This window comes from Rosa rugosa, chromosome 3, assembly GCF_958449725.1.
Source record: "Rosa rugosa chromosome 3, drRosRugo1.1, whole genome shotgun sequence".
Taxonomy (NCBI): domain Eukaryota; kingdom Viridiplantae; phylum Streptophyta; class Magnoliopsida; order Rosales; family Rosaceae; genus Rosa; species Rosa rugosa.
In genome coordinates this window covers 8,864,843-8,891,497 of record NC_084822.1, presented here as the reverse complement: position 1 = coordinate 8,891,497, position 26,655 = coordinate 8,864,843, and the positions used below count along the sequence as shown (strand labels likewise).

General features: G+C 37.8%; 2 protein-coding genes, 1 long non-coding RNA gene and 2 pseudogenes across 5 annotated transcripts; all 5 read left to right on the top strand.

Annotated features, from left to right (window-relative positions):
• Nucleotides 1-3,328: 3,328 nt before the first annotated feature.
• Nucleotides 3,329-5,254, top strand: LOC133741248 (UDP-glucose flavonoid 3-O-glucosyltransferase 7-like; annotated as a pseudogene).
• Nucleotides 5,255-7,941: 2,687 nt separating this feature from the next.
• On the top strand, nt 7,942-12,651 carry LOC133741479 (uncharacterized). Of its 3 annotated transcripts, XR_009861951.1 has the most exons (7): nt 7,942-8,335; nt 8,474-8,732; nt 10,040-10,217; nt 10,389-10,475; nt 10,571-10,685; nt 11,271-11,378; nt 12,169-12,651. It is a non-coding gene; the product is annotated as an uncharacterized LOC133741479 (long non-coding RNA). The 3 variants fall into 3 exon arrangements; XR_009861952.1 differs by lacking the exons at nt 7,942-8,335; nt 8,474-8,732 and adding an exon at nt 8,739-9,085 and having other exon boundaries at nt 9,208-10,217; XR_009861950.1 differs by lacking the exons at nt 7,942-8,335; nt 8,474-8,732 and having other exon boundaries at nt 8,739-10,217.
• A 2,417-nt stretch (nt 12,652-15,068) lies between these two features.
• LOC133737154 (UDP-glucose flavonoid 3-O-glucosyltransferase 7-like) lies at nt 15,069-20,589 on the top strand (annotated as a pseudogene).
• Nucleotides 20,590-22,892: 2,303 nt separating this feature from the next.
• Nucleotides 22,893-24,710, top strand: LOC133736846 (scopoletin glucosyltransferase-like). The gene has a single exon (XM_062164441.1). It carries the CDS (start codon nt 23,152-23,154, stop codon nt 24,601-24,603), a length of 1,452 nt encoding a protein of 483 aa, XP_062020425.1. The 5' UTR covers nt 22,893-23,151; the 3' UTR covers nt 24,604-24,710.
• A 139-nt stretch (nt 24,711-24,849) lies between these two features.
• On the top strand, nt 24,850-26,555 carry LOC133736847 (scopoletin glucosyltransferase-like). Its single transcript, XM_062164443.1, has one exon. The coding sequence runs from the start codon at nt 24,997-24,999 to the stop codon at nt 26,428-26,430; it is 1,434 nt and encodes a 477-aa protein (XP_062020427.1). The 5' UTR covers nt 24,850-24,996; the 3' UTR covers nt 26,431-26,555.
• Nucleotides 26,556-26,655: the final 100 nt, after the last annotated feature.

Genomic DNA, 26,655 nt, shown 5'->3' with positions numbered 1-26,655 from the left:
GTTAAAGCAACTTTCTATGGTTTCATTGCCTTGCTGTTACCATAGATTTTCAGAAGCATTGTTCTGGATTCCTTGAAGCATGAAAGCTTCTGCCAACATGGAAGTCTCTCATGAAGTCTGCTTTCTTGGGCAAGGCAAACTGATTCCCAGGTTTCTTTATCTGTTGCTGCAAGCTCTATATCTGTCCTTTGTCATGGCTAAAATATATTTGAGGATTACAAATGCCTTGTCAAACTGGACTTTGAAGATTATTTCTGCTGCAAAGTGACCATGACAAAGCTACCAAGGTAATAGCAAAGGTCTAGAGCTTTGCTCCGGAGGACTTTTTGTGTTTCTAGTTCATGCTTGGGGGGCAACAGAGCTGGCAAAGAAGACGTCGTTACATTACAATGGTCCAGAGCTTGAAGAAAGATGTCTTCCCCCAAATTTGATAATGCTGCTATGAAGTGGACCACTTTCCAAGTTTTGTTTCTACATGTATTTCTACAATTCTACTCCATTTGAGGTCAAGATCTGAGGGGTATGCTACAAGCCAATATTGGCAAGATCTGAAATTTCAAAGTGTGATTGAGGCCTAATGGAGGTATCAGTAATTGTCAGAGCCAAATTGTGGCTTTCCAGTCAAGATGGTCCATCCGGAATAGGTGTTTGATCATTAGCGTTCAAGGCTAATACTTGTGGCCTTATTATCATATTTTATGTTGAACATTTTGCTAGACATGTAGTAGCGTGTTATTAGACATGATAGCAAAATTCATATGCAATTGTGGACCATTATTAAATTAATAGGTTCTATTGTTCAGAAAAACAGATTGAAAATAATCAAGGTTTGATGAGCAATCCAACAAGGCCAATATCTGTGGCCTTTTATTATTGGAAGCATCCATTCTATCTTAACATATCAGACCAAGTCTTCATGGCGGATTGCAAGAAATTCATCAAAGATAGTTGATAGCATCCGCGATCAAAGTATCAGGTATTCATGTTCATTACATGATTATCAATTAGTTAATGCGCCACTTTGATTTTTAGCTATCTCATTGCACGCCAAGGTAACTTGGTGACATTCATACTTCATGGCCTATTTAGAGGCTTTAAAGCGCCGTACGAAGGCTGACTCAAGACCTCTTCAGTCAAGACGGTGAACTTTGACTTCGAGGTCTGGGGGGCAATGTTTGAACCCAAAATTAACATTTTTTCCCGACAAGGGGGACTCGAAGAAAACCGGGCAAATATCCGTGGCCCAAGCTATATATTTCTGACAAGTTCGGAATATATTATTTAGAGGCTAAATAGGGCTTACTTGGAGGCCAAGCAATTTTGAAGCAAATCTGGATATTCATCGATTTACCATTAATTATCAATATATTTGATAATTAAATATGAGGATTTGCTTGATTACCAAGATTGAGCAAGAGGGAAGAATGTGGACGTGCAAGCATGGGCTCTTATTGATTAAGGAATAAATGGCGTGGACTTGCAGCTGAAGATATATATTGCAATTAAAGATTGCTCGCGAAGAAATATAATCAAGGACGCGAGCGCGGACGAGTTGGTTTGCTCGCGACTATCAAGTTGGCCATATATATATACTTCCCATGCAATTAAGGCATGGTGAGACAATTAAGGACGGGATCATGGCCAAAGAACCATGCATGCAAGCAATCAAGTCTCCCATGCAATTAAGGAGTGTGGTGGACGTGGAACATATGGAAGGAAGCAATTATCCTTAATTGCAACAAACAAGGGATTTAAGTGTGCCACTAAAGTTACAGAATGCTCGCGAAGGGAATCTGTGCATATCCAAAAGAGTCCAAGAGGCAATTAAACTTTGCCTATATTCTAGCTACGTCACAGAGGTAATCTTTTATTGCCTACGATAGTTATCAAAACTATTAAGTGTTTTGATTTGATTCAAGGCCAATAACTGTGGCCTAAAATATAGTATTTCATTCCTATTTGGAATGTGAATCTACAGCAGCCTATATATAGAGGCTAAAGCGATACAACAAAAAACAACTCTTCAATCAACTAATCTCTACGATTATCCAAGTCTCCCCGGAGCAACCTCTCTTACCGGTGACCACACTTCAGTCCCAGTCTCCTCAAGAGCCGACTGTCAGTGCCACCAAACCAACCCGGCGACCGTACTTCCAACCCCAGTCTCCCCAGGAGCCAACTGCCAGTACCACTGCCATCGATACTATCTCGACCAGCGAAGCAAGGGTAACACCCTCACAACCCAGCGAAGCTAAAGTCACGATTTAGCAAACCCGTGCTTTCTCCTACTTCCCAGTGATTGCTCTACTTAACCTACAACGTTAAGTATCGATTCGGTGAACGCAAGAGACCACACCAAAGCCCTTACCTATAAGGCAAGAAGTCCTTTTCCGAAAGGCATAGAAAAAAACCTGGTGACGAGGTTGGTGCTCTCCTCGTCCACAGCGTTTGGTAAGAAGTCAGGTCAAGGGACTCCCCCGACGACTGCACCCCACGGTGCTGGCATGCCATCGCAATCACAACAGCAAAAGAGACTGTTTGCTACCCGAACTGGTTTTGGAGCCAAACAGTGTTAACTAATAAACACCTAAAGATGCATGAGATGGAGAAGCAAAATATTTGAGAAGCAACTGAATAGCCTCATATCACTCATGCATAAAGGCAAACTAATAACAGAAGTAAAGGGCCTTTACATGTCTGGCCTCCAATACTACTTTCCCACTGATTTCCTCTACCCTCGTCCACAATCTTTCAATCTCAAGAATAGTACAAGTCCTGCTACTCAATCAGTTCGACCTCTTCAAAGACAGATAAAGAGTAATGGTGGAGGTGAAGATGTCGATGAAGTACAGGCAGCTTATAAAGAATTGGCTCATTATAAAACTTATAGCATGGCCTGCCACGAGCACAAGAAGTTTCCTAAAGCTTCTCCTTCAAGCTTCAACGTACATCACTAGTACTTTCATCGTGCCTATGCAAGAGCTCAATGTCCAAGCCAAAGCTAGACATATAGATCGACAACCTAGCTGTCTGCATTAGTTTCTTGCCATTATATTTGTCTTCTGAATAGATTTCAGATCTACATGTAACTGCTTCTTTAGAAAGTAACCATAATCGAGCTCACAGTATACCATGCATAACCGATGTTTTTTTAAGTTAATTTCAAAAAGCAAAAAGACAACTATGCATTATTTCTATATATATATGTACGAGCATCAAACTGAACATAAAGTACAGAACACACTGGACACATATATTATTGACAAAGTCCTTCTCACTGTGGTTGTGTGACAATGGCATTGTTTTGGGACCTGAAACTCGTTGAAGGTAATAACAAGTTTGCTCACTTAACAGAAGCTATATTAAACTATTCTTGCTCATGATCATATTCGCTCCACTTAACATAATGTTATACTACACTAAACTGTAGTCAAAGCCAATAGAATGCTGAACATATTAAAATAAAAACTATAAAGTGAACAAGACGTTAGATATGTCAGTAAGATGCATACCTACCATTCTGCATTGCCTTCAGATGAGACTATGCCTCTAATCATGTATTCGGTGTAGCAATTAAGCCCTTAGCCGACACTAATTGTTTTGTTCATCATCATCTTCAATTCACTGCCGCCTGTATCACAGTTAGTGTACAACAGCCCCATGGAAACTAAATCCTGCAAGCAGCTTGACATCTTTTTCTTTCCATACATGGCTCAAGGCCACAACATACCCCTTGCAAATATAGCCAAACTATTTTCCTCTCATGGTGTCAAATCCACCATAATAACCACTCCACTCAATGCACCATTATTTTCCAAAGCAACTCAAAGAACCAAAAGTTCAGAGTTTGATCATGAAATTGAACTTGTTCTCATCAAGTTCCCATCTGTAGAAGTTGGGTTGCCATGAGAATGTGAGAAGGCTGAGTTAGTTACAACACCAGAAATGGATGGAAAGTTCTTCATTGCCGCCAGTTTGCTTAAACCACAGCTCGAGCAAATTTTAGACGAACATCGTCCTCATTGTCTTGTTGCTGATGCTTTCTTTCCTTTTGCTACAGATGTTGCTGCTAAGTTTGGAATTCCAAGGCTATATTTTCATGGAACTAGTTTCTTCCCTTTGTGTGCTTCATTGAGTGTGATGATATATCAACCTCACAGGAAGTTGTCAACCGACTCAGAATCTTTCGTGATTCCTAATCTCCCATATGAAATCAAGATAACAAGAAACCAAATCCAAAATTTTTTTAAGCTAGATGCTGAAGTAGGATTCACCAAGTTCTTCAAAGCAGCCATAGAGAGTGAGGAAAGGAGCTATGGGGTCATTGTTAACAGCTTTTATGAACTTGAACCTGTTTATGCAGATCATTACAGGAAGGTGTTTGGGAGGAAGGCATGGCATATTGGCCCGGTTTCATTATGCAACAAGCCAACAGATAAAGCAGAGAAGGGACCGGAAGCCTCTGTTGATGAACACTAGTGCTTGAAATGGCTAAACTCTAAGAAACCCAATTATGTGGTTTATATATGTTTCGGAAGCATGATCAATTTTGCTAATTGTCAGCTCCTAGAAATTGCAGTTGGTCTTGAGGCTTCTGGACAAGACTTCATTTGGGTTGCATGTCAAGAAAGAAAAGAAAGAAATAGAAGTCTGGTTGCCTGAAGGATTTGAGAAGAGAATGGAAGGTAAGAGACTTATTATAAGAGAGTGGGCACCCCAACTGCAGATTCTTGAGCATGAAGCAACTGGAGGATTTGTGACTCATTGTGGGTGGAACTCTACCTTTGAAGGGGTGTCTACAGAGGTGCCAATGATTACGTGGCCTGTGTTCGGTGAGCAGTTTTACAATGAAAAATTGGTTACAGAGATACTTCGTGTTGGGGTTGCTGTTGGTGCTGAAAATTGGGTTTCATTTGTGGATGAAAGTGTAAAGAGTGAAGCCAGAGCGAAGAGGGAGGCCATAGAGAAGGCTGTGACAAGAATCATGGTGGGTGGTGACGCAGAGGAAATGAGAAGCAGAGTTAAAGAGCTTGGAGAGATAGCAAGCAAGGCTGTTGAAGAAGGTGGTTCATCTTTCTCGGATTTAACTGCGCTAATTGGAGAGTTGAAGACCCTTGTCTCTTGATTATCTTGAAGCTTAGCCAAAATGCTGAAATTTTCTTCTTTGAGAAAGAAAACTTACATCAAGCAATCAACAGTTACATGTAAAGTTTCAAACTGATTGCACAAGAAAAGGCATTATGATTCAACAGTAGTAATCAGCAGCCAGTATAATCCAAATGTAATGGTGATCATTATAAATAAATTTATATAAATTAGTAAGGTAATATGATTTTCTTAACATAAAACTTGATTTAGATCACGTTCAAGGCTTCAACTAACACAAAACTTGACTCTTAAAAGTACAGTTTAACACTGACTTATCAAACTGTATATGCCTCACGTACTTTCTAATTTGCCAGCCATTTTGGGACCAGAAACTTAATTTACTGACCATCTTTGCTTCACTTAATGCTTGCGGTACATGTTATAAACCGAAAGAAAATGAAATGGTTATCATTGGTAAAAGGAAGAGTGAAAGATGGAGAGCAAAAGACTAGCTACTGATGAAATTGAAGTCATGTTGGAGAAAATTAAGATAATGTCTTATATTCCAAAGCTTTCCTATAAAAAAATTCATGGATGCAGATCACCTTCGCAACAAATCTTCAAAGGTAATTATATTTTGAAATGACTGATTAAACAGTTGTAACCCATAGGAGACAGAAAGCCAACACATTTATTTAAGCTACATGTACCTTGTACCCCAAGTCAAGAGCACATGTATATAACTACTCTTTCTTCAATTCAGGCCGTAACAATTAATTCAATGATAAATGAGATCTAAATCTACAAGTTAAATGAGATCTAGATACCACCAAATTAAAGAGTATATGTGCAAGCAGAGTAAAACCAAAATTACATAGAGCTAAGTGAAGCATGCAACATGTGAAAAAAAAAAAATAATAATAACAATATTGGAGGCAATGGAGCTATTCAAGTTCTACATACCATTCCATACCCAAATATTCAGCAAAACTATAATGCCAACACTTGTATAAGTCCTTCTCATTGTGGTTGTCGATTCTTTTGGAACCTGAAACTTTATTGAAGAACATAACAAGTTTGCTAAAATAATACATGTATTAATAAGCTAATCTTGCTCAATCACCACCTAATCTGTCACGCCCCCAAATCCAAGGCCAATATTGTACTGAAATATGGCTCGTGAATTTGTGACGTGAGTCAAAACGAATAAAATTTTCTTCTTCAATAAATCAATAGGAAGTAAAAGAAATTATATACATATCTAAATAGTACTTTTATTAGAAAAATCGTTAATATATTTACATAACCGAAGTTAAGCAAAATTCAAATCAGTACAGGTATCACTAGAAATATTAGTAGAAAAATATTCTTTTATATAGTAGGTTCATCCCTTTTTCCCAAGCATGTACTCAATACCTGAAAACAAGAAGGTGTAGCATCATGAGCAACACAAGCCCAGTAAGTACACAACATACATTCTTATATTAATGTATCTTATAAGAAATCAAAACTAAACAACCAAGTAAAAATGTACCGGGAACCATTTATATGTTCATACGAATTCTTAAATATGTATATGTATACACACAATACACACATACATATATACAAATATATTCATCCGTGTGAATGGTTTGGTAATAAATCACATAGTCACATCTCCTTATTGAACCAACAATATATTGCAACATTAATAGGTGAAATAACCTCAAAGCAATGCATGCTCAATTCTCTTTTTCACTTAGCACCGTAACATATTAATAATATATCGCAGATAGATATTTGATCAAAATAATATAAGTACACTTCTCTTCTTAGTGAATTTTCGGATTAACTGGTAACAAATCACAAATCCACGTACTAGGGTATGTCTACTATACCCAAAGCACGGGTAAGCCAGGTTGACTGGTAACAAATCATAAATCCACGTGCTAGGGTCCATAATACCAAAGCACGGGTAAGCCGCAGCATACAGAGGACAAATCCAAAGTATGTATACTCAAGGAGAACACCTCTTTCCTAAGAGTATAATAGTGCACTATCTGTAGGGACTAGGGCCCAGGCTAACTCCTCATAACACCAAAACACATTTACCAGTAATTCACTTAAGCACGGAGTAGTACTAATCACCCGACTTCACAATTGTACTTCTCAAACATTATCAAATCCACAAAATACAATCTTTATGAATTATAGATCGTAATATATATGTATATGTACACACCACTAGGCCAATAACCTTAACATACAACACTTTTTACACAACGAAAAAAAAAAATTCGTTGTGTGATGTGGGAAAGTGAATCACACAACATGTTTACTAAACTTACGTTGTATAAGGTGGTTAAAATTCTGAAATTTTTTTTTAGAAGGTCAATGCACAACGGTTACAAGAATAATCTGTTGTGTGAATTAAAAAAAAAATGCGGCGGATTTCCCTCCTAGATGGACTCAAATTTGGATCCAAATTGTACCCTAGATGCCACTAAATTGTACAACAGTTTAGTTACTTATGTTGTAGGAGTGTACTTGCAAATCATCATACAATGGTTTTTAATGTGCCATTGTGCAAGTGAGTGGCAAAATTTGGAGAAGTCTCCAAAATGACATTCATTCTCTTCCCAAAACGAGTAAATTTGGCTTCAATGGTTTGTTATGCTTGCAAGTTCCTACAACACAATGAATTATTTCTGTTGTGTGATTGAGAAATGTCTAACCTTAGCGCCAAAACTGAAATTTTGATTGCACAGGCGGGAAATTTCCATCTTTATTCCCTCAGCTTTGCTACACTTCAGACAACATATATAACTCTATACGTTGTCTGAATAATTAAAAAAAAAATTAATGCGTGGTGCCTTATACAACTCGAGGGCACCATTACACACACTTTCGTTTTTCAAGTCTAAGAGCAAAACCCCGAGTCTTTCTTCACTTCGAGCAAAATCCCGAGCCTTAACATCTCTCACTCCCACTTTGGCCTTAGAGAGTTTTGTTGGATTGGGAATTTAGGGTTTTTTCGATTAACTGTTCAGCTCACTTTGCCTAGGCGAAGACGGAGGCTAGGTGGAAGACGGAGGTACAGTCCAATGACTTCGTCTTCATTCTCTCAAGTCTGATTGTCTCATCTAATTTCTGAAAACCCAAACCTCCTTAAAACCTTCAACCCAGTCTCTGCGACGATCGACGGCAGCGGCACGACGACCTCGTCTCGTTCTCGCAACGTCACTCTGTCAGTCACTCAATCTCGGTCTGTCCCTCTCTCAGATTCGATCTGATTTACCTTTTTGTTAAAAGATTGCTTGATAATTCGATTTGATTTACTTTTTCTCTGAAAAAGATAGCTTGATTTGATCTGCAAGCTTGAAATTTTATGTATTTGTTGCAGCTTTTGGTGGTGGAGCAGAAGAAAGAAAAGAAAAAAATAAGAAGGGATCGGGAAAGAGAGGAGAAAGAAGAGAATAGAGGGATGTTGAGAAAGATAGAGAAGAAAAGAAGAAGAAATAGGAAGAGGGAAGAAGAAGATGTTTATCTTCCGGAGGGTTGCTTTCTAAGGGAGAGGAGATCATAAACGAGAGAGAAGGAGAGAGACGAGTTTGTTTGAAGTTAAAAGGCAAGAACATGGTGTTGGGTTTAGTTTCTTTTTGGTGAGTGGCTTCTATTTTCCGGATTGTGTTTGTTTCGTTAGATTATGTTCTTGTTGGTTATTCTTTGATTAATATAGCATGTTATTGATTTGGGTTAGTTCAATTGTGCTAGTTTTCCATCTTATTCCTGAATTTCATAGAAGTTTGGGAACTGGGCAAAAATACTTGAGCTTTGTTTCAATTCTATTTTTATTCCGTTTAGGATTTGAGGTGAGTGACTTCCTTAATTACTTGATTTCATTGGGGAATTTTGGGTTTAATGCAGTTTTGGATTTTCCGTTTGGTTTTCTTACAATTTTTGCAGGTAATATATGAGAAATTTATGAATGCTATACGTGAAAGTTGGTGTCTAGGTAGTAATTCGGTCTCATCTGTTCTTTTTGTCTTCAAGTAATCAATTTGTATGAAATTTGATTGGGAAGCAAGTGCTTCAATCTCATAGTTTTTGTTTTTGTTTTTCATCACTATCAAGCAGAGTAGGTATTATTTGAGATTAGGATTAAAACTCTACTGCACCCAACAAGCAAAGGAGCATGCAGTGGTAAATCCTTTTCATTATTTCTAGGGATACTAGTGAATTGCAGTGGTACTAGTAGTTGTATCACTAATCTTTTTTTTTTTTTCCTGTATTGTTTTTGATTTGGTGCATAAGGGCAGCTTTGAGGTTTTCTTTCTTTGATCTCTTTAAGGTCAGAAAAGCCTCAATTTATTCCTTTTGTATTTGTTTGCTAACATTTTCTTTGAGCACATGCATATCTATAGTGTCACTGGATTTAGCTTTTACATTTAACCATTTAAAAGAGCTGCTGGTATTTGCCTTCTTGCATTTTCAGTTGAAGCTTGTAGGAGAAACATCAAGTTCAATGGTTCAGTTGCATGTTCAAAGGTGGAATCACATCTTGGTGATGTTCGTGTGCATATATATGTTAATTCCTTGATGGTCATTGCTTTCTTTTTTCAATTCTTTTGCCACTGGTTTTGTTAATCTCACTTGCCTTGATCAGAGTAGCTCTTTCAAGGTCTTTGTATTCCTTTCTTATAAAAAAACGTCATTTCAAACCATGAAGCATTGTTGACTTGTTGAGTTTCTGAAGCATGTTACCTTGCTATTTTTATTGAAGTTAATGTTGATAAAATTCAAGTTGTCTTGCTTTGTTGTCTTTGAGTAAAAATTAACCTGTTAGATTTCTTGTTGTGCTTCTAGAAATTTGAAAATTTAATATCAAGCATTTTTGATAGCTACCAAAATAAAAGCATATATGAAGGAAAATATCATTGGACAAGTGGTTCAACTATTTGTGTTGTAGATGCTTAATCCTTTGCAGACCATACAATGGTCTGAAGTGTAAGCTTGGCACTTTGGTAGGTTGCTCCATTGCAACCTGAAGGTCCCGGGTTTGAAGGGGGAGATAGCCTCTCCCAGATGGGGTCAACAGTCTCTAGGCTCTGCAATGGCTGGATTCCCATGCATATTGAGCTGTCTGTGTGAGTTGTGCTTGTTATTCTCTCTTTTGTCTTGTAACATCATGTATGTGATTTTAAGATGTTGCTCATTATTCTTTCTTTGCACGGTTTCATCATGCACTCCTTCTTGGCATAGACAAGGAAATTTAGCTATGAAGCTCACTGATATGCTATATATTTTTGCATTCCCAGAAAATAGACGAGAAGGCAATCAATGAGGTATTTCTGAAAGTCCTGGATAATTAGATCAAATGGTGCAAATACCTGCGGATCTGGCTTGTATGGAATATGTCATTTCAGTAACCTAACAATTTCCTAAATTTATTGATGCCTAAATGCCTTTGCACCCTGCTAATTGATATGTATTTTCACAGCACAAGCAATTAATCGGGACATAAACTTTTTCTGGTGTCATTGTACTTTCTGATATGGGGTGAGGCTGCAAATGTCCACTTTTTTCCTGAATGCATTTGCTACATGTTTGACCATGTAAGGCTCCGACATTTCTAGTTAACTTTGCATGCAGTTTGATCTGTTCAGTTTTTTCATAGTAGCTTTAAATATCTGGTTATTTATTTGTCTGCTAAATAGCCTCATTAACATTTTCTGTTATGGAGACTGAACTGAGCTAACTGCAAACGAGCTCCTTGTAATTTTTGATTGTTCTACTATACTAACAAATGCCTGGGATCATAAATCCAACTTCATCACAAAATCATTTGTCTGCAACATTGAAGAAATTTAAATATAGGATTTTTGGTTTATATCCAAAGTAATTTTGCAAGTTATAGTGGAATGATCTTTGTACTGAAGATGGTACTCTTAGAAAACTCTATTTTGTCAATATTTAACAACATTTCGCTGTTGAGGATGATATCTACATGATTTGTTTAGATTTTTTACGGCAAGTGGGAAATTGCTGGATATGCATCATGATACCGTTGCTTCTTTACTGTCAATTGTTTGTATTTTTGATTGTGCGGAGACTTTTCTGAGAGATATTAGCAGTACATTTATTCAAACTTTTCATATCATTACTCATGAGATTTAACATCATCACTTATGGTTCTGCAGATGGCGAAGGAGTTAGATGCTATTCCTGCTGCTGGCTGCACAATAGAAAATGATTATGTGTCCTTCCTCAAGCAGATTGTTTATCCTATGTATGAAACATTGGCAGCGGTCAGTGCATCTCCATTTGATTTTTAGTGATTGCACATTTTATGCATCTAGTTGTACTTTCTGTCCAAATATAAATTAAATGTTCAAGTGTGCCAACTTTCTTGGATGCCTTCTCAGTGGTATTATTTGGTCTTTTACTTGTTTTTTATATCTTGAACAAGATCACACTTCTCTGAAAAGGTGTGATAAAAGCTTACTAGATCTTGCTTTATTTATTTATAATTTTTTCATGGGTGCGATTCTGGAGATCATAGTGGTGTCATTACATAAGATTCTACGACACCTTGGTTATCTTAAGTTGACTGGTCTGGAGTTTATATGAATTTATGGCTTCTTGATCAAATCAGCATGATTTTCATTTTCACCCAAAATAAATAAAAGAAAAAGAAGAAACAAGAAAGTAAGTCTTACTTTTTTAGGTTGCTCTTCAAGTCATTGAGGTAACAATTCAATATCTCAACTTCTGTGGTCCTTTGCTGTTGAACATTGCTGGAAATATTAGGAGTCTATTTGTGCGGTACCTATAGATTTGAAATGTTGAACGCATGGGTGGTATTTTCGGCATTATGGTATCACTTATTATTGTTAAGTAGTCGCATAGTCTGGCTGATATATACTCCAATGTGGGAAAGGGAGTAACGGTGGTTGCTTTGTGGGCATTACTAATATGGTGACTTCTTTCTGATGCTTCTTTCATTTTTGATAAAGCTATCTTGTCACATAGTCTACCTGATGTGTACTCCATTTGATCTTGAGAATAACTTCTGCTTTGCTTTAACCTTGCATGTAGGAAGCTGCTAGAAACAATAACGGGAAAGCTGCACATTTCAGTGTGGCGGAATTATGACGACTTCAATGAATACTTTTGCTTTGTTTGCTTGTCATTCAATTATGGATGAACAATGTGATTCCTTCTTTTTGGTGTGTGAAGCGTCTGTGGAATATGCAGGTCACCTGCTTGTTTAGTTGAGCTAAGAGATTGGATGAAGATTGTGGAATCGTAAGTCCCTTGTATTGATCATACGTATTCGATTGTTGCTGAAGGAAAGCATCATTTTTGTGCTTCTCTGCTGGTCCAATATTCATGCACTGTGTGGCATGTTTTGTAACAAATAGTTTGTATTTGTATCAGCTTTTGATGTCCCAGGTAGATGGGCATGCATTTGAATGCTTTTCTTCTTTTAATGTTGGCTTGAATGATTGGGAAATCCTTCCTTTTAACGTTTGAATGCTTTTCTTCAAATAGTATGAGTTGGATTACTCTTTATTCATAGATTCTAGTGTCTTTTCTTTACAATTAGTCACTGTTCATTAGGTAAAATGGAGCATTATTATCAATGCACAAAATCGAGAAAAGACGATTATCACACAACAGAATTTCTAATGTTAATAATGTTGTCTGAAGTAATAATTTGGATGTTCACACAATGAATCCTTATATAACATGCAACAGTTCTAACAAACATACGTTGTCTGATTTACAATCACACAACTGTAATAACTAGAATACGTTATCTAAAACTAACACACAACAATAAAATTTCCAAAAGTGAAGTGTGATGATAACTCATACAACAGATAAAATAAAATGCTGTTGTCTGATTCGCTTTTCATACAACGGCTCGGAGACAAACATCGTTGTGTGAATTATGCCAATGACATGTGCAGCATGACTGCGCGGCAACTATGGCTGCCATCTGCCGAGAGAAGGCACAACAGTTTTAACCAAATAAGTGTTGACTGTTTGTGATTCACACAACGGGTTTCCACCGTTGTGCCATTTTTCATCACACAACGCTCCGATACACAACGGAGATCGTCCAAATCACACAACGAATTTGGTCCGTTGTCTGATCGCTTTTTTGGCCTAGTGCACACATATAGAGACATATACTTAGGAATAATTCCATATGAAAACATATGTAACATAATTGTATAACACAAATAAGTAAATTCACTAGCAAACAACATAATAAAATAAATAAGCTTATACATAATTGAAATCAAGTAAAATAATAAAGCACAAGCATTAAATGAGTAACTATACACAATTAATAAGCTTGTAAATAACTGAAATAAAGTAAAATAATAAAGTACAAGCATTAAATAAGTAAATATACGCAGTTCAACAAAATTATTATAGTTAGTATTTCAGTTCTTATGTCCAAATCCAATTAAGTTCATCAACCGTATTCATGTTTCTCCGATTAGAGTCATCAAACTTCAAAATATGTTATATTGTCCATCACAAGTCCGAATTAGTCAAATGAGTACACCATTTCAAAGGGTTTTTCACAAGGAATTAAATGGAATAAGTCATGTAGTCCAGATCAGAGGGATATAGTCCAGAAATGGTGAAGAACCATAACAGTGCAGAAATCGATATTTTTGTTACTGACCTTTGATTTCTTAGTCTTTACGTACAGTGTAAAATTACCAATACCTCTCAAACTCTCCAGATCACAAGTAGAGGTCCTAAGCTTCAAATTGATATAAAGTTTGTAGAAAACGGATAAGAAATGAGGGAGATATGAATTTTTGAAGTTGTGGTGGCTGTATGAGATTTCCAGCGAGTTTAAAAGTTGAAAACTTTGATTAGCCATAACTTCTTCATTTCTTAACTTTTTTTAGTGATTCAAAAGCCTAAACTGAAGAACTTTTGATGAGGAATTTAATACTGTAATTATTTTTGACAAAACAGACTTTGTTATATACGAAAATACAGGTTTGCAGCAAAGCAGATCCTTTTCCATTTTATCATTGATTATGTAGTTTGATAAATCTTAAAGACAAAAGAATATAGAAATGTATTCATGTACTTACTTAAGAAACTCAGAGATGGAGTGAATATTTTGGTCTTGGAACCAAGCTTGGACTTCTTTGAGAAAAACAAAAGGGAGCTTCTTAAGAGAAAAATGATGAAGGATTAGTGAAGTGAGTTTTCTCTACAACTAAGGCTTCCTAATCAGTTTTGCACTTGATCTTAAGGCTTGAAGGAAAAATGATTCAGATCCATGTTTATAAAGGCTAGAAAGATGCATAAAATAAGTAAGTGACTAATCCACTTGTTAGGTTAAATGATTAAAGGAAAAGATAAAATTTTAAAAAAATAATAAAAGAAAGAAAGCATAAATCAGATCATAAAATATAAATCCACTTGCTATATATATATATATATATATATATATATATATATGACATTATATATATGTATGTAAACACACACATCCATAAACATATAGATACACATTTACCTAATTGATAAGTAAAGAACTTTAGTGCTTTCTTAAGGTAAAAAGAAAATATCAATAATTAGTACTAAAATGACATGCATCATAAAAATAATATGGATGAGAGTCTTGAGCTTAATAACAAAGTAAGACATTTCGAATATAACTAATAATATAGTACTCTATAGTTGACACAAATTTTCGGGTTATTACATAATCCACTCCACCAAATTAATAAGCCAATAGAATCCTGAACATGTTATAAGAAAACTGTAAAGTGAACAACACATTAGATACTATGCAAGTAAGCAAACCTTCCATTCTGCATTGCCTTAAGATACGCTTATGCTTGTTAATATATATTGAGTGTTGTACTTGAGCCCTTAGTCTACAGTCATTATCATTTTGTTCTTCAACACCAGTGTCATCATCTTCAATTCTCTGCTGTGTCTGTCACACCATGGAAACTAAAACATGTGAGCAGCTTAATATCTTGTTCTTCCCCTACATGGCTCAAGGCCACATCATACCCCTCACACATATAGCCAAATTATTTTGTTCTCGTGGAGTGAAATCAACCAGAAAAACCAGTGCCCCTCAATGCACCATTCTTTACCAAAGCAACCCAAAGAAGCAAAAATTTGGGACTTGATCAGAAAATTGAACTTATTCTCATCAAGTTCCCATCTGCTGAAGTTGGGTTGCCTGAGGAATGCGAGAGTGCTGATTTGATCACAGCACCAGAGATGGAAGGAAAATTCTACAAAGCAATCAGTTTGCTTGAACCACAGCTCGAGCAGATTGCCTTATTGCTGATGCTTTCTTTCCTTAGGCTACAGATGTTGCTGCCAAGTTTGGAATTCCCAGGCTATATTTTCATGCAACCGGTATGTTCACTTTGTGTGCTACATTGAGTGTGATGATACATCAACCTCACAAGAAATTGTTATTTGAAATAGAATATATTGTTATTCCTGGTTTCCCTGATGAGATCAAGATGATAGGAAACCAAATCGCAGATTTCTTTAAGCTATATGATGATGCATAATTTACCAAGTTTTTAAAAGCAGGCTTAGATTGTGAAGAAAGGAGCTATGGGGTCATTGTTAATAGCTTCTATGAATAATGAACTTGAACCAGATTATGCAGATCATTACAAGAAGGTGTATAGGAGGAAGGCATGGCAAATTGGACCGGTTTCCCTGTGCAACAAGGGAGCAGAAGAAAGATCCAAGAGGGGATTAGTGGAAAGCTCTGCTGCTGAGCAACACCAGTGCTTGAAATGGCTTGATTCTAAGAAACCCAATTCGGTTGTATATGTATGTTTCGGAAGCATGATCAACTTTGCTAGCTGTCAGCTCCTAGAAATTGCAGCAGGCCTTGAGGCTTCTGGACAAGACTTCATTTGGGTTGTGAAGAAACAAAAGAAAGAGATAGAAAAGTGGTTGCCTGAAGGATTTGAGAAGATGATGCGGGAAGCGTATACACGATAGTAAGAGGCTCCGTCAAGCGTCGAAAGCCATATGAGATGAGCTAGAATCCACTAGCAATTACGGGCACAGCCGTAAGAAACATAGAGAAACTTCTCTAATATTTGGTTTTTTATGATAACTTGAATGAAAATTACAATCTAAGAGGTGACCTATATAGGGCACATAGCATAAACCTAATACAACTAGAAAACATAAAGAACAATTTATTGTAGACTAAAACTAGGAAACCTGATTAAATAAAAATCGGAAATAGAATCTTAGATACTAAAGAATATTACGCTTGGAATCCCAATCAAGATTTTGCTCGAGAATCCCAATATATCCAAAACCCGATATATCCAAAAGAGTAATTTATGATTAACTCCATCATTAAGAAGTCTATTTGAATACCAATTTTCAATATTCAAATTATTCTTCTTAATGTGAAGACGCTTCTTTCTTTTCGAGATTTTTTGTTGAAATTGGCTAAAATCTCGTCCTACATCAGTCTTCTCCACTTGAAAAGAACTCGACCTCGAGTTCCTCTTGTATGCAGCTCGATCATTAGTAGGAATAAAACATGATAAGCCATCAACTTCAATATTCTTGAAACTAAAAGGTATCACCATGAATCCAATACCGTAGACAAGTTTGGAATAAGCATCTTGAAACTTGAACTCCTCCACTTGAAAAGGAATAGGCGTTGACTTCTCCTTGGGTTGATCTTGAACACAATTAGGCATGCATGACATGGATATCGATGTGATGAATGAATCAGCTTCCTTGTCCTTAATGAGTTTCTCTTCAATCTTCAAAGTGGCTTCTTCATGTGCCTTTTCACACACCTCAGGATGGTTATTCTTGATGTTCTTCCTTCCAGGCTTGATTTTAATTTTGTGTGACTCCCACCTAAATAAATATGTGTTGTCTTTGCAATAACCACCCTTGACGCTTTCATGCCATGGTCTTCCAAAAAGCACATTAGTGTCGTCTATGTCAATCACATGATAAGTAATCTCTTCTTTATAAAATTTTCCCATAGAGACAGGAAATTTACAAACTGACTTGGATACACATTTACGCAAGCGTACGTATCATTGTTAAGATAGGGAAATATTATGCCCAAAGTTTATCGTACCACGGGGATTAGTGGCTAACCCACAATCCTTGGGTAATCGAAAATAAAGACACTTAGCAAACAAAGAAAAGAAAAGGAAAATAAATAAAAAAGCTAATCTAAGGCACCAAGCCTTAGCAATGCTCGGCTTTGGTTTTCACCAAAGCCTAATCAAAACTAAAAGCCTAGTGATGACTATTTACAATGAGGTAGAAATTGTCATTAAACATTGTGATTTAATTTTCTAAAAAGGCTAAGTCAAAAACTAAATTAACAACAACAATTAAAAACAAAGAAAATAAAAATAAAAGAGAGATAGGTTTGGGTACTAGGGATCACTCTCTAGCAATTTCAATGCAACGAACACATTTCAAGCAAACAAACATATTTTCATGAGAACCAAATCCCGTACTTAATGCCGGTCAAGGCCACTAAGCCGAATTTCCTTAAGGGTATTCACATTTTCGGTTAGGACAAATATGAACTCTCTAATTCATGAGTTAGTACCTTAGTAGGGCTACCAAAACATGAACTAAAGGCCTAGAGCTCTAGAAATTAGGGATTTAAGCATGCAATAGTTACAACCTAAAATTTAACGATTGCTTAGTTCTCTACCTAATGCCGGTTAAGGCCACTAAGTCAATTTCTCGTATTTGGTATCCATTCTTCCGGTTAAGGCAAGAATGAACTCTCTAACCCTAATCATTATGCCTTGTTAGGGCCACAACGTCTAGGATTAAAGGCGAAGGGCATAAGAAAATAGAAACTTAGGCAATCATTCATTCTCGATTAAGCAACTACTTGACACACCACACTAATTACATGAAGCTAGTAAACAAAATAACCACCAATTGTATCACACAACACAAATCTCATCACATAACAAAGAGAGTGGTCAATTCCCTAAAATTCATGCTTCAAGAATCAAGTAGCATAGTAATTAGAGTGCACCCATATGAAAATACATTATTTATCACTTGAAAAATATGTCAATTACATCAAAATTGAGCTAGAGTTAGAAACCCTAGCTCTCAAAAGTAACTACTCACAACCCATATTCATGAACATCAAAATTACAAAATTCAAATAGCAAAGAGTAGAGAAGTGTAGGAGAAAACAAGGATAGTCACAAATAGTTAGGAAGCTAGCATGACTAGCCTTGAATTACAACTCTCACAAAATACCCAAAATCTTGAATTTTGTAGAGAATGAGCCCTTGATGGATCCTTGAAGCTTTGGGTGAGTAGCCCTCTAAATATCAAAAAGAAAACTAAACAAAATAAGAAAAATTGAAGAGAAGGAGGGAGAGGGCAGCAGCCCTCCCCAAAGTTTGCTGTGCGGCGGTATTCTTCTGTTGATGGATAGGGTCGAGAGGATGAGCTTAATTATATATTCTCGGTCATGTGTGATCAATTGCAGGAGCAGGTTAAAAGGTCATGGGCCTGGGCCTGGGCCCGAATGGTGAGAAAATGCATTGGTGGCTGATGGGTCGAGAGTAAAAGGAAGGAATGGATAATGTGGCACACTGGCACGTGGTCAGCTGGAAATGTAGGAAAATTGGTTTGAGTGCGTGGTGAGAGGATCAGACGCCAAACTTTAATCAAACCAAATGGTTTAATTAGTACATTTGCTTCACGTGCAGTGACTTCCAAAGTTCCATCACTTTAATTAACCAAAGGTTGGTTAAATGCGAACTCATCATATACTCATGTAGACATATTATATATATATATATATATTCTTTCTTCTTCTTTTCTTCCACTTCCTCAAAGTACTTTCGTAAACGTTCTCATTCTTAGTCGGGTTCCATTCTCTTGCCGACATTGACCATGTTTGACCGCCGACTATTCTGTCTTTTTGTTGGAAACCTCAATTTGTTCCAATTTCGCACAATTTTCTCCAAATTTCCGCAATTCCGCTTATTTCCTACACAATAAATAAAAGTGGATTAATTACATTATAATTGGCTCAAGGATTAGCTTAATTCACGTGTTTTAGATACAATTACATGCATAGAAATGCGTGTAATCACAAACCTCTGTTACTTGTGCATATTCATCCTCTCCAAATGGAATCCAGTATGGATCACTCAGCTTCATCGTTGGTAATTGAAAATAATCCACAACTTTGTTTGCTACAAAGTTCTGTGGTAGACCACTATCAATTATTACCGAGCATACCTTGTCTTTGATGATACATGTAGTTCGAAAGTCGTCATAATCCGGCGTTGTGAATATCCAACGTTCCATGTTTTTTTTTTTTTTTGGATTGATGAGGTTGTCCTAGGGCAAATCCCTCAGCATGTTCCTCATCAACGAAACTTTCTTTGATAGATACTCTACGACTAGCGTCGTTGAGGTTGGTGGTAGTGAACTTCTCCCTTGGATCGTCGTCTGCTAAGGAGCGGGCGATACCCGCTCTGATACCAAATGATGCAGCAAGTGTGTACACGATAGTAAGAGGCTCCGTCAAGCGTCGAAAGCCATATGAGATGAGCTAGAATCCACTAGCAATTACGGGCACAGCCGTAAGAAACATAGAGAAACTTCTCTAATATTTGGTTTTTTATGATAACTTGAATGAAAATTACAATATAAGAGATGCCTTATATAGGGCACATAACATAAACCTAATACAACTAGAAAACATAAAGAACAATTTATTGTAGACTAAAACTAGGAAACCTAATTAAACATGATTACATAAAAAACAGAAATAGAATCTTAGATACTAAAGAATATTACGCTTGGAATCCCAATCAAGATTTTGCTCGAGAATCCCGATATATCCAAAAGAGTAATTTATGATTAACTCCGTCATTAAAAAGCCTATTTGAATACCAATTTCCAATATTCAAATTATTCTTCTTAATGTGAAGACACTTCTTTCTTTTCGAGATTTTTTGTTGAAATTGGCTAAAATCTCGTCCTACATCAGAAGATAATGGAAGGTAAGGGACTGATTATAAGAGATTGGGCTCCTCAAGTGCTGATTCTTGAGCATGAGGTAGTAGGAGCTCTTCTTTATCATTGTGGGTGGAACTCATTCCTTGAAGGAGTCTCTGTTAGGATACCGATGATCACCTGACCTGTGTCTGCTGATAACTTTTACACTGAGAAGTTGGTGACGCAGATACTCCGTGTCAGGGTTGCTGTTGGTGCTGAAAAATGGGTTTCATTTGTGGATGAAAGTTTGAAGAGCGAGGCCCGTGTGAAGAGGGAGGCCATTGGGAGGGCTGTGACAAGAATCATGGTGGGTGATGATGCAGAGGAAATGAGAAACAGAGTTAAAGTGCTTGGAGAGATGGTAAACAGGGCTGTTAAGAAGGTGGTTCATCTTTTTCAGATTTAACTGCTCTAATTGAAGAGTTGAGGACCCTTGGTGGATCTTGATTTTCTTGAAGCTTAGCCCAATTGACGATACTTTGTGCTTTGGGAAAACTTTCTGCCCTCAGTAATCTTTTGCCGCCCTCTTCCACTAAATCATTCACCTCCCCAAGCTTTTAAATTCTTGTTTGGCAATTATCTTTATGGTATATGATTTATTCTTTTTTTTTTCTTTTTTTGAGAATTATGGTGTATGGTTTTTTTTTTTTTTTTTTTTTGAATAAAGGGCTGGTGCGGCTGCCCTCAAGCCTTGATTAATGAAACTGTCGAATACAAGGGGGGGGGGGGGACATTGAGCCTAAACCCCGGATTACAATGGGCACCTAGAGAACACCCTGAAATAATAACATGACTCTCTACTAAACAATTGTATTCAATTACGCACCATCTAGCAAAGAGTGCTCTACAGGCGACTCTATTTGCTTTACAGCGGTGACACAACGGAAAGATAACTCGATCTGCACCTTGATTACAGCATAGCATAATGTCCATACTCACAGCTTTCCCATATTGTTGCCACTGGAAAATACATCCAGTGACACTAAGTTTCACCCTACCACTAGGAGGCAGCAACCATTTGACCAAGCAAGGAACTCGCCGCCTACCTAGAGCAGACAAGTTACTGCCACTAGGCGGTTGCGACCATTTGCCAAAGCAAGGAACTCGCCGCCTACCTAGAGCAGACAAGACACACAAGGTGCATAGACCGGCACAAAGCCCACACCGTCCTACCAAATCATGGCAGAGACTTATTATCAACAAAATAACAACGATAAACAAACAACTAAAACCAACACAACTTGAAACATAAAAACACCACCAGGGCCCAGGAACAGAGGCCCAGTCCAAACACCACTCCCCACAGCAAAGAACACGCGCTGCAGGCAACCACTCCCACCGCCGGCGAACTCCCTCATCACCACACCGCCGCCTCGCAGCACCACGCCACCGCAACGCCGTGCCATATCGCAAACAGCACCAACACCCGGCAAACGACCAGGACCAGATCCGAAACCGTAGACGAAACAACCCTGGATTGCCATTGCCGTATTTCGATCTGATTAGCCATAACCCAGATCTCAGATGCAATGACGCTAGATCCCACCGCCGGAAAGTCGCACCCCGTCGCTGCGCCTCAACTGCGTTCGCCTCCGATCCGAGATGGGCAGATCGAGATCGATCTGTACAGCCCAAGATCAAAGATCTATCCTCCATCCGTGGACCACGCCGTTGCCCTGAAGCCCTGCGATTCCGAAACAACATCCTCTCCCGGGCCGGAACGCCGGCGGCGTCCGGCCGGGAGAGAGAGAGCACACCGTCGGGTTTTTCTTTCTTTGCGGGAGAGAGAGAGCTTTTTTTTTTTTTGCAAATTATATGAATGACTTTTATTTATGGTGTATGGTTTATTCAAGCACAAGAAACAGCACTGTGATTAAACAACTTCATAATGAACCAACAGAATACTAATGCAATGGTTTTAATTAGTTAATTACAAACAAATTGGTACAAAATTGTAAAACACTGCATGAAAATTAGATTTAAGAAAATTCTACGGTTCATCAATATATCGACACATCAAATACACTTAGTTAAATATACAAGTAGACTAATTCGACAGAAAGGTAGATTAGTCACAAACTAAGTCTACTAGTTCATGAAACCAATCTACCTCTAAATGCTACTTGATGTATCAATAGATTGATGTACTGTTGACAAACTCACTTACATACATTTAAACTGAAAAACAAGTATCAAAAGAACAGATGGGAAAGCACGCGGAATTTGGAAAGTGGGAAATAAAATGATATTATGTTATGTAAGATAATCATACAACTTCCACGGTACCAAGAGACAATTACAAAAATTTAAGACAACGTCATGGTTTTCAAAAGTTTTGGTTTATAATATTCATCAATCTGTATCACCTTCAACCAACAAAACCTTGCCTTCTTACATCTTGTAAAGTTGTAAGTTGTTGTTTAAAGCTGACTGATCAAAGTGTCAAATTATGTTATCTAATAGAAATCAGAAAGCCAACATATTTTCTTCTAAGCTCTAGGTGCCTTTCCTCTTAAGAGATTCTAGGTATTAATTTGGAATCAGAAACTTAATTTTAGTCACCAACTTAATGGTCGCCTTGAGTTATAAACTGAAAGTGTTACACAAACTGAAGTGGTTTATAATTGTATAAATTGAACGCAGGTTTCAGAAGAAAGGGATGAAAAGGTAAGAAAGATGGTGGAGAGCAGAAGAAATTGAATTCAGATTGAGAATGAAGTAAAAAAAAGCCTTATATTCCAAAGCTTTCCTATAAAAAAATTCATGGATGCAGATCACCTTAGCAACAAATATTTAAAGGTAAATTATGTTCAAAATTGACTGATTAAACAATTGTAACCCATAGAAAACAGAGAGCCGACACATTTATTTAAGCTATATATATGTACCTTGCACCCCAAGTCAAGAGCACAGTTATATATCGGAACCATCGATTTGTTCTTCCAGTCAAGCATTAATTGTTCAACTCTGTCTCCAACATCACCATCCTCTGCATAATCACATAGGAACATGGATACCAAAACCAGCCAGTCTCACATTTTCTTCTTCCCCTATTTGAGTCACGGCCACATAATACCAGTCATAGACATGGCCAAACTATTTGCTTCCAAAGGTATCAAAACCACCATAGTTTCTACCCCTCATAACTTGTCCCTCTTCTCCAAAGCAATCGAGAGAAGCAGAGTTTCAGGTTTTGAAATCGGAGTCCTTGCCATCAAATTTCCTGCTGTGGAGGTTGGATTGCCAGAAGGGTGTCAGAGTGCTCACATGGTCAAAAAGTATGAAGACCTCCAAAAGTTCTTGAAGGCCACCGCCATGCTAGAGCAACCACTTGAGCAGCTAATCAAGCAACACAGACCCAATTGCCTTGTCGCCGACATTTATTTTCCATGGGCAACTGGTGTTGCTGCAAGGTTTGGAATTCCAAGGCTTGTTTTCCATGGAACAAATTTCATCTCTCAATCAGTTTCACATCATTTGATGAAAATGGACCTCACACAAGTGTCTGATTCTGAACCACTTCTCATTCCCAATTTACCACATGAGTTCAAGATTCCAGGAAACCAAATACCCGAGTTCATGAAACAAGAATCTGAGTTGAAACGTTTCGGCCAATCGGCGGCTGAATCGGAGAGGAGCAGCTATGGGGTTATTGTTAATAGTTTCTATGAGATTGAACCAGCCTATGCTGACCATTATAGGAACGTTCTGGGAATCAAGGCTTGGCATATAGGCCCAACATTTCTATGCCATAAGGAGATTGAAGATAAGGCACAAAGAGGACTAGCAAACTCCATAGATGGACATGAATGTCAGAAATGGCTAGATTCCAAGAAACCCAGTTCGGTAATTTATGTGAGCTTTGGGAGTATGGTCAAGTTTGATGATGCTCAGCTCATGGAAATTGCTTTGGGACTCGAAGCTTCCGGGCAGCAATTCATTTGGGTTGTTAAGAAAGATGAAAAGAATGATCATGAAAGTAACGAGGATTGGTTGCCTGAAGGGTTTGAGAAGAGAGTTGAAGGCAGAGGACTGGTTATAAGAGGATGGGCTCCTCAGGTGCAAATTCTTGAACACGTGGCAGTCGGAGGCTTTGTGACACATTGTGGGTGGAACTCGACGCTTGAAGCAGTGTCTGCTGGAGTTCCGATGGTTACGTGGCCGGCGTTTGCTGACCAGTTTCACAATGAGAAGCTGGTGACTCAAATACTTGGCATTGGGGTTGGTGTTGGTGTTTCAAATTGGGCTAGATTTGGAGGGGAAAAAGTGAAGAGTGAGACTATAGAGAAGGTGGTGAAACAGATTATGGTGGGTGAAGAAGCAGAGGAAATGAGAAGCAGAGCCAAGAAGCTTGGGGAAGTGGCAAGAAAGAGTGTGGTGGAAGGGGGATCATCTTACAATGATTTGAATGGCTTGATTGCAGAACTGGGGATCCTACCACTGCTCCCAACTCTTAATTAAGTATAGTACGTTTTTTTTTTTTTGGCCCAAACATTTAGCAAGAATAGTACTTATTTATTTTCAGTAATAATATTTGTGCTTGATCATAGTTATCAAGTTTGACTACAACCACGAACAAAAGAAACAATTATCAAGCTCTCTATAAAAGAATCTCAATCCTAGTTGGTACAAGTGTACAACTGGGTAGGTCTTATAATTGATGTTATATATATATATATATATATATATATATATATAATTTCTAACACGTAGAAGCATATGGTTGTTTTTTGACCAAGTCTGCGAATTAGCTAATAGAATACCTTATCTCGACTTCAAGCTCCCCCAACTCTCTGCAGCTCCATCTTAGAGTTGTATTGGTACTGGTTGGATCTTAGAGTTGAAACTACCACCATGGGAACCCAAAACCACCAGCTTCATATTGCTTTCTTACCCTTCATGGCTCAAGGCCACATGATCCCAGCCATTCACATGGCCAAGCTATTTGTTTCCAGAGGTCTCGAAGCCACCATCATCACAACCCCTGCAGATGCACCTTTCATCCACAAGAAGATTGAAAACTCAGGTACCCAGATCCACATTTACACAATCAAAGTGCCTACTGTTGAGGTGGGATTGCCAGAAAACTGTGAGAGCTTTCACTCTGCTACTTCGCCGGAAATGCAAGCCAAGTTCTTCAAAGCCACAACTTTGCTTGGACCACAGCTTGAGCAGTTCTTGAAGCAAAAGAGACCCAATTGCCTTGTTGCTGACATGTTCTTTCCGTGGGCTACTGATGTGGCATCAAAGCTTGGGATTCTGATGCTCATTTTCCATGGAATTAGTTACTTCGCCTTGTGCGCTACACTGTGTGTGCATCAGTATAAGCCTCACAACCAGGTTTCATCTGATTCAGAACCTTTTGTTATTCCTAACTTACCCGACAAGATCGAGCTGAATAGAAAGAAAATTCCTGATTTTGTTAGGGATGGAGTTGAGAATGAATTTAAAAATATGCATGAAGAAGCAATGGGAGCACTAAGTAGGAGCTATGGGGTTCTTGTTAACAGCTTTTCTGAACTTGAATCTGCGTATGCTGATCATTTTAGCAAGGTTTTGGGGATAAGATCTTGGCATATAGGCCCACTTTGGTTATGTAATGAGGGAGGCCTTGAAGTTGAAGATCAAAAATACTCTATTGATGTACACGAATGCATGAAGTGGCTTGACACAAAGAAGCCCAATTCAGTTGTTTATGTATGCTTTGGGAGTTTGGCAAATTTTGGTGATGCTCAGCTCCTAGAAATTGCATTAGGTCTTGAGAGTTCAGGGTACCATTTCATTTGGGTTGTCAATAAACAAAAGAATATTGAAGAAAACTGGTTGCCTCAAGGATATGAAGAGAGGATTGAAGGGAAGGGAATGATTATAAGAGGGTGGGCGCCGCAAGTGAAGATTCTTTCACATGAAGCAGTGGGAGGGTTTGTGACTCATTGTGGGTGGAACTCGACACTTGAAGCAGTGTGTGCTGGTGCGCCCATGGTGACATGGCCTCTGTTTGCAGAGCAGTTTTACAATGAGAAGTTGATAACCCAAGTGCTTGGAATCGGGGTTGGTGTTGGTGCTCAAGAATGGACTAGAGTGGATAGGGAGATTGTGAAGAGTGAGAACATAGAGAAGGCTGTGACAAAGGTGTTGGGTGAAGAAGCAGAGGAAATGAGAAGCAGAGCCAGGGGTTATGCAATAATGGCAAGAAGGGCTATTGAAGAAGGGGGTTCATCTTACTCGGATCTTATTGGTTTGATTGAAGAATTAAGGTCTCATGCCATTACTAGAGGAACAATTTGAATTTAAAAAATTAGAAACTGTGTAATATGATTCTTAAATTTTACTATGAATTGATGCTACCTAGATGACAAACTGTAATTACTGTATCGTAGTTTTGAAATAACATGCGGAATGAAATTGAAACATATACATATCAAATAGGCATGTCCTCACAACCAAAGAGTAGACAAAGCAGAGTGAAAGTTTAAACGGAAGTTATAAAGTAGAGGTTGGAAACCAAGGGCA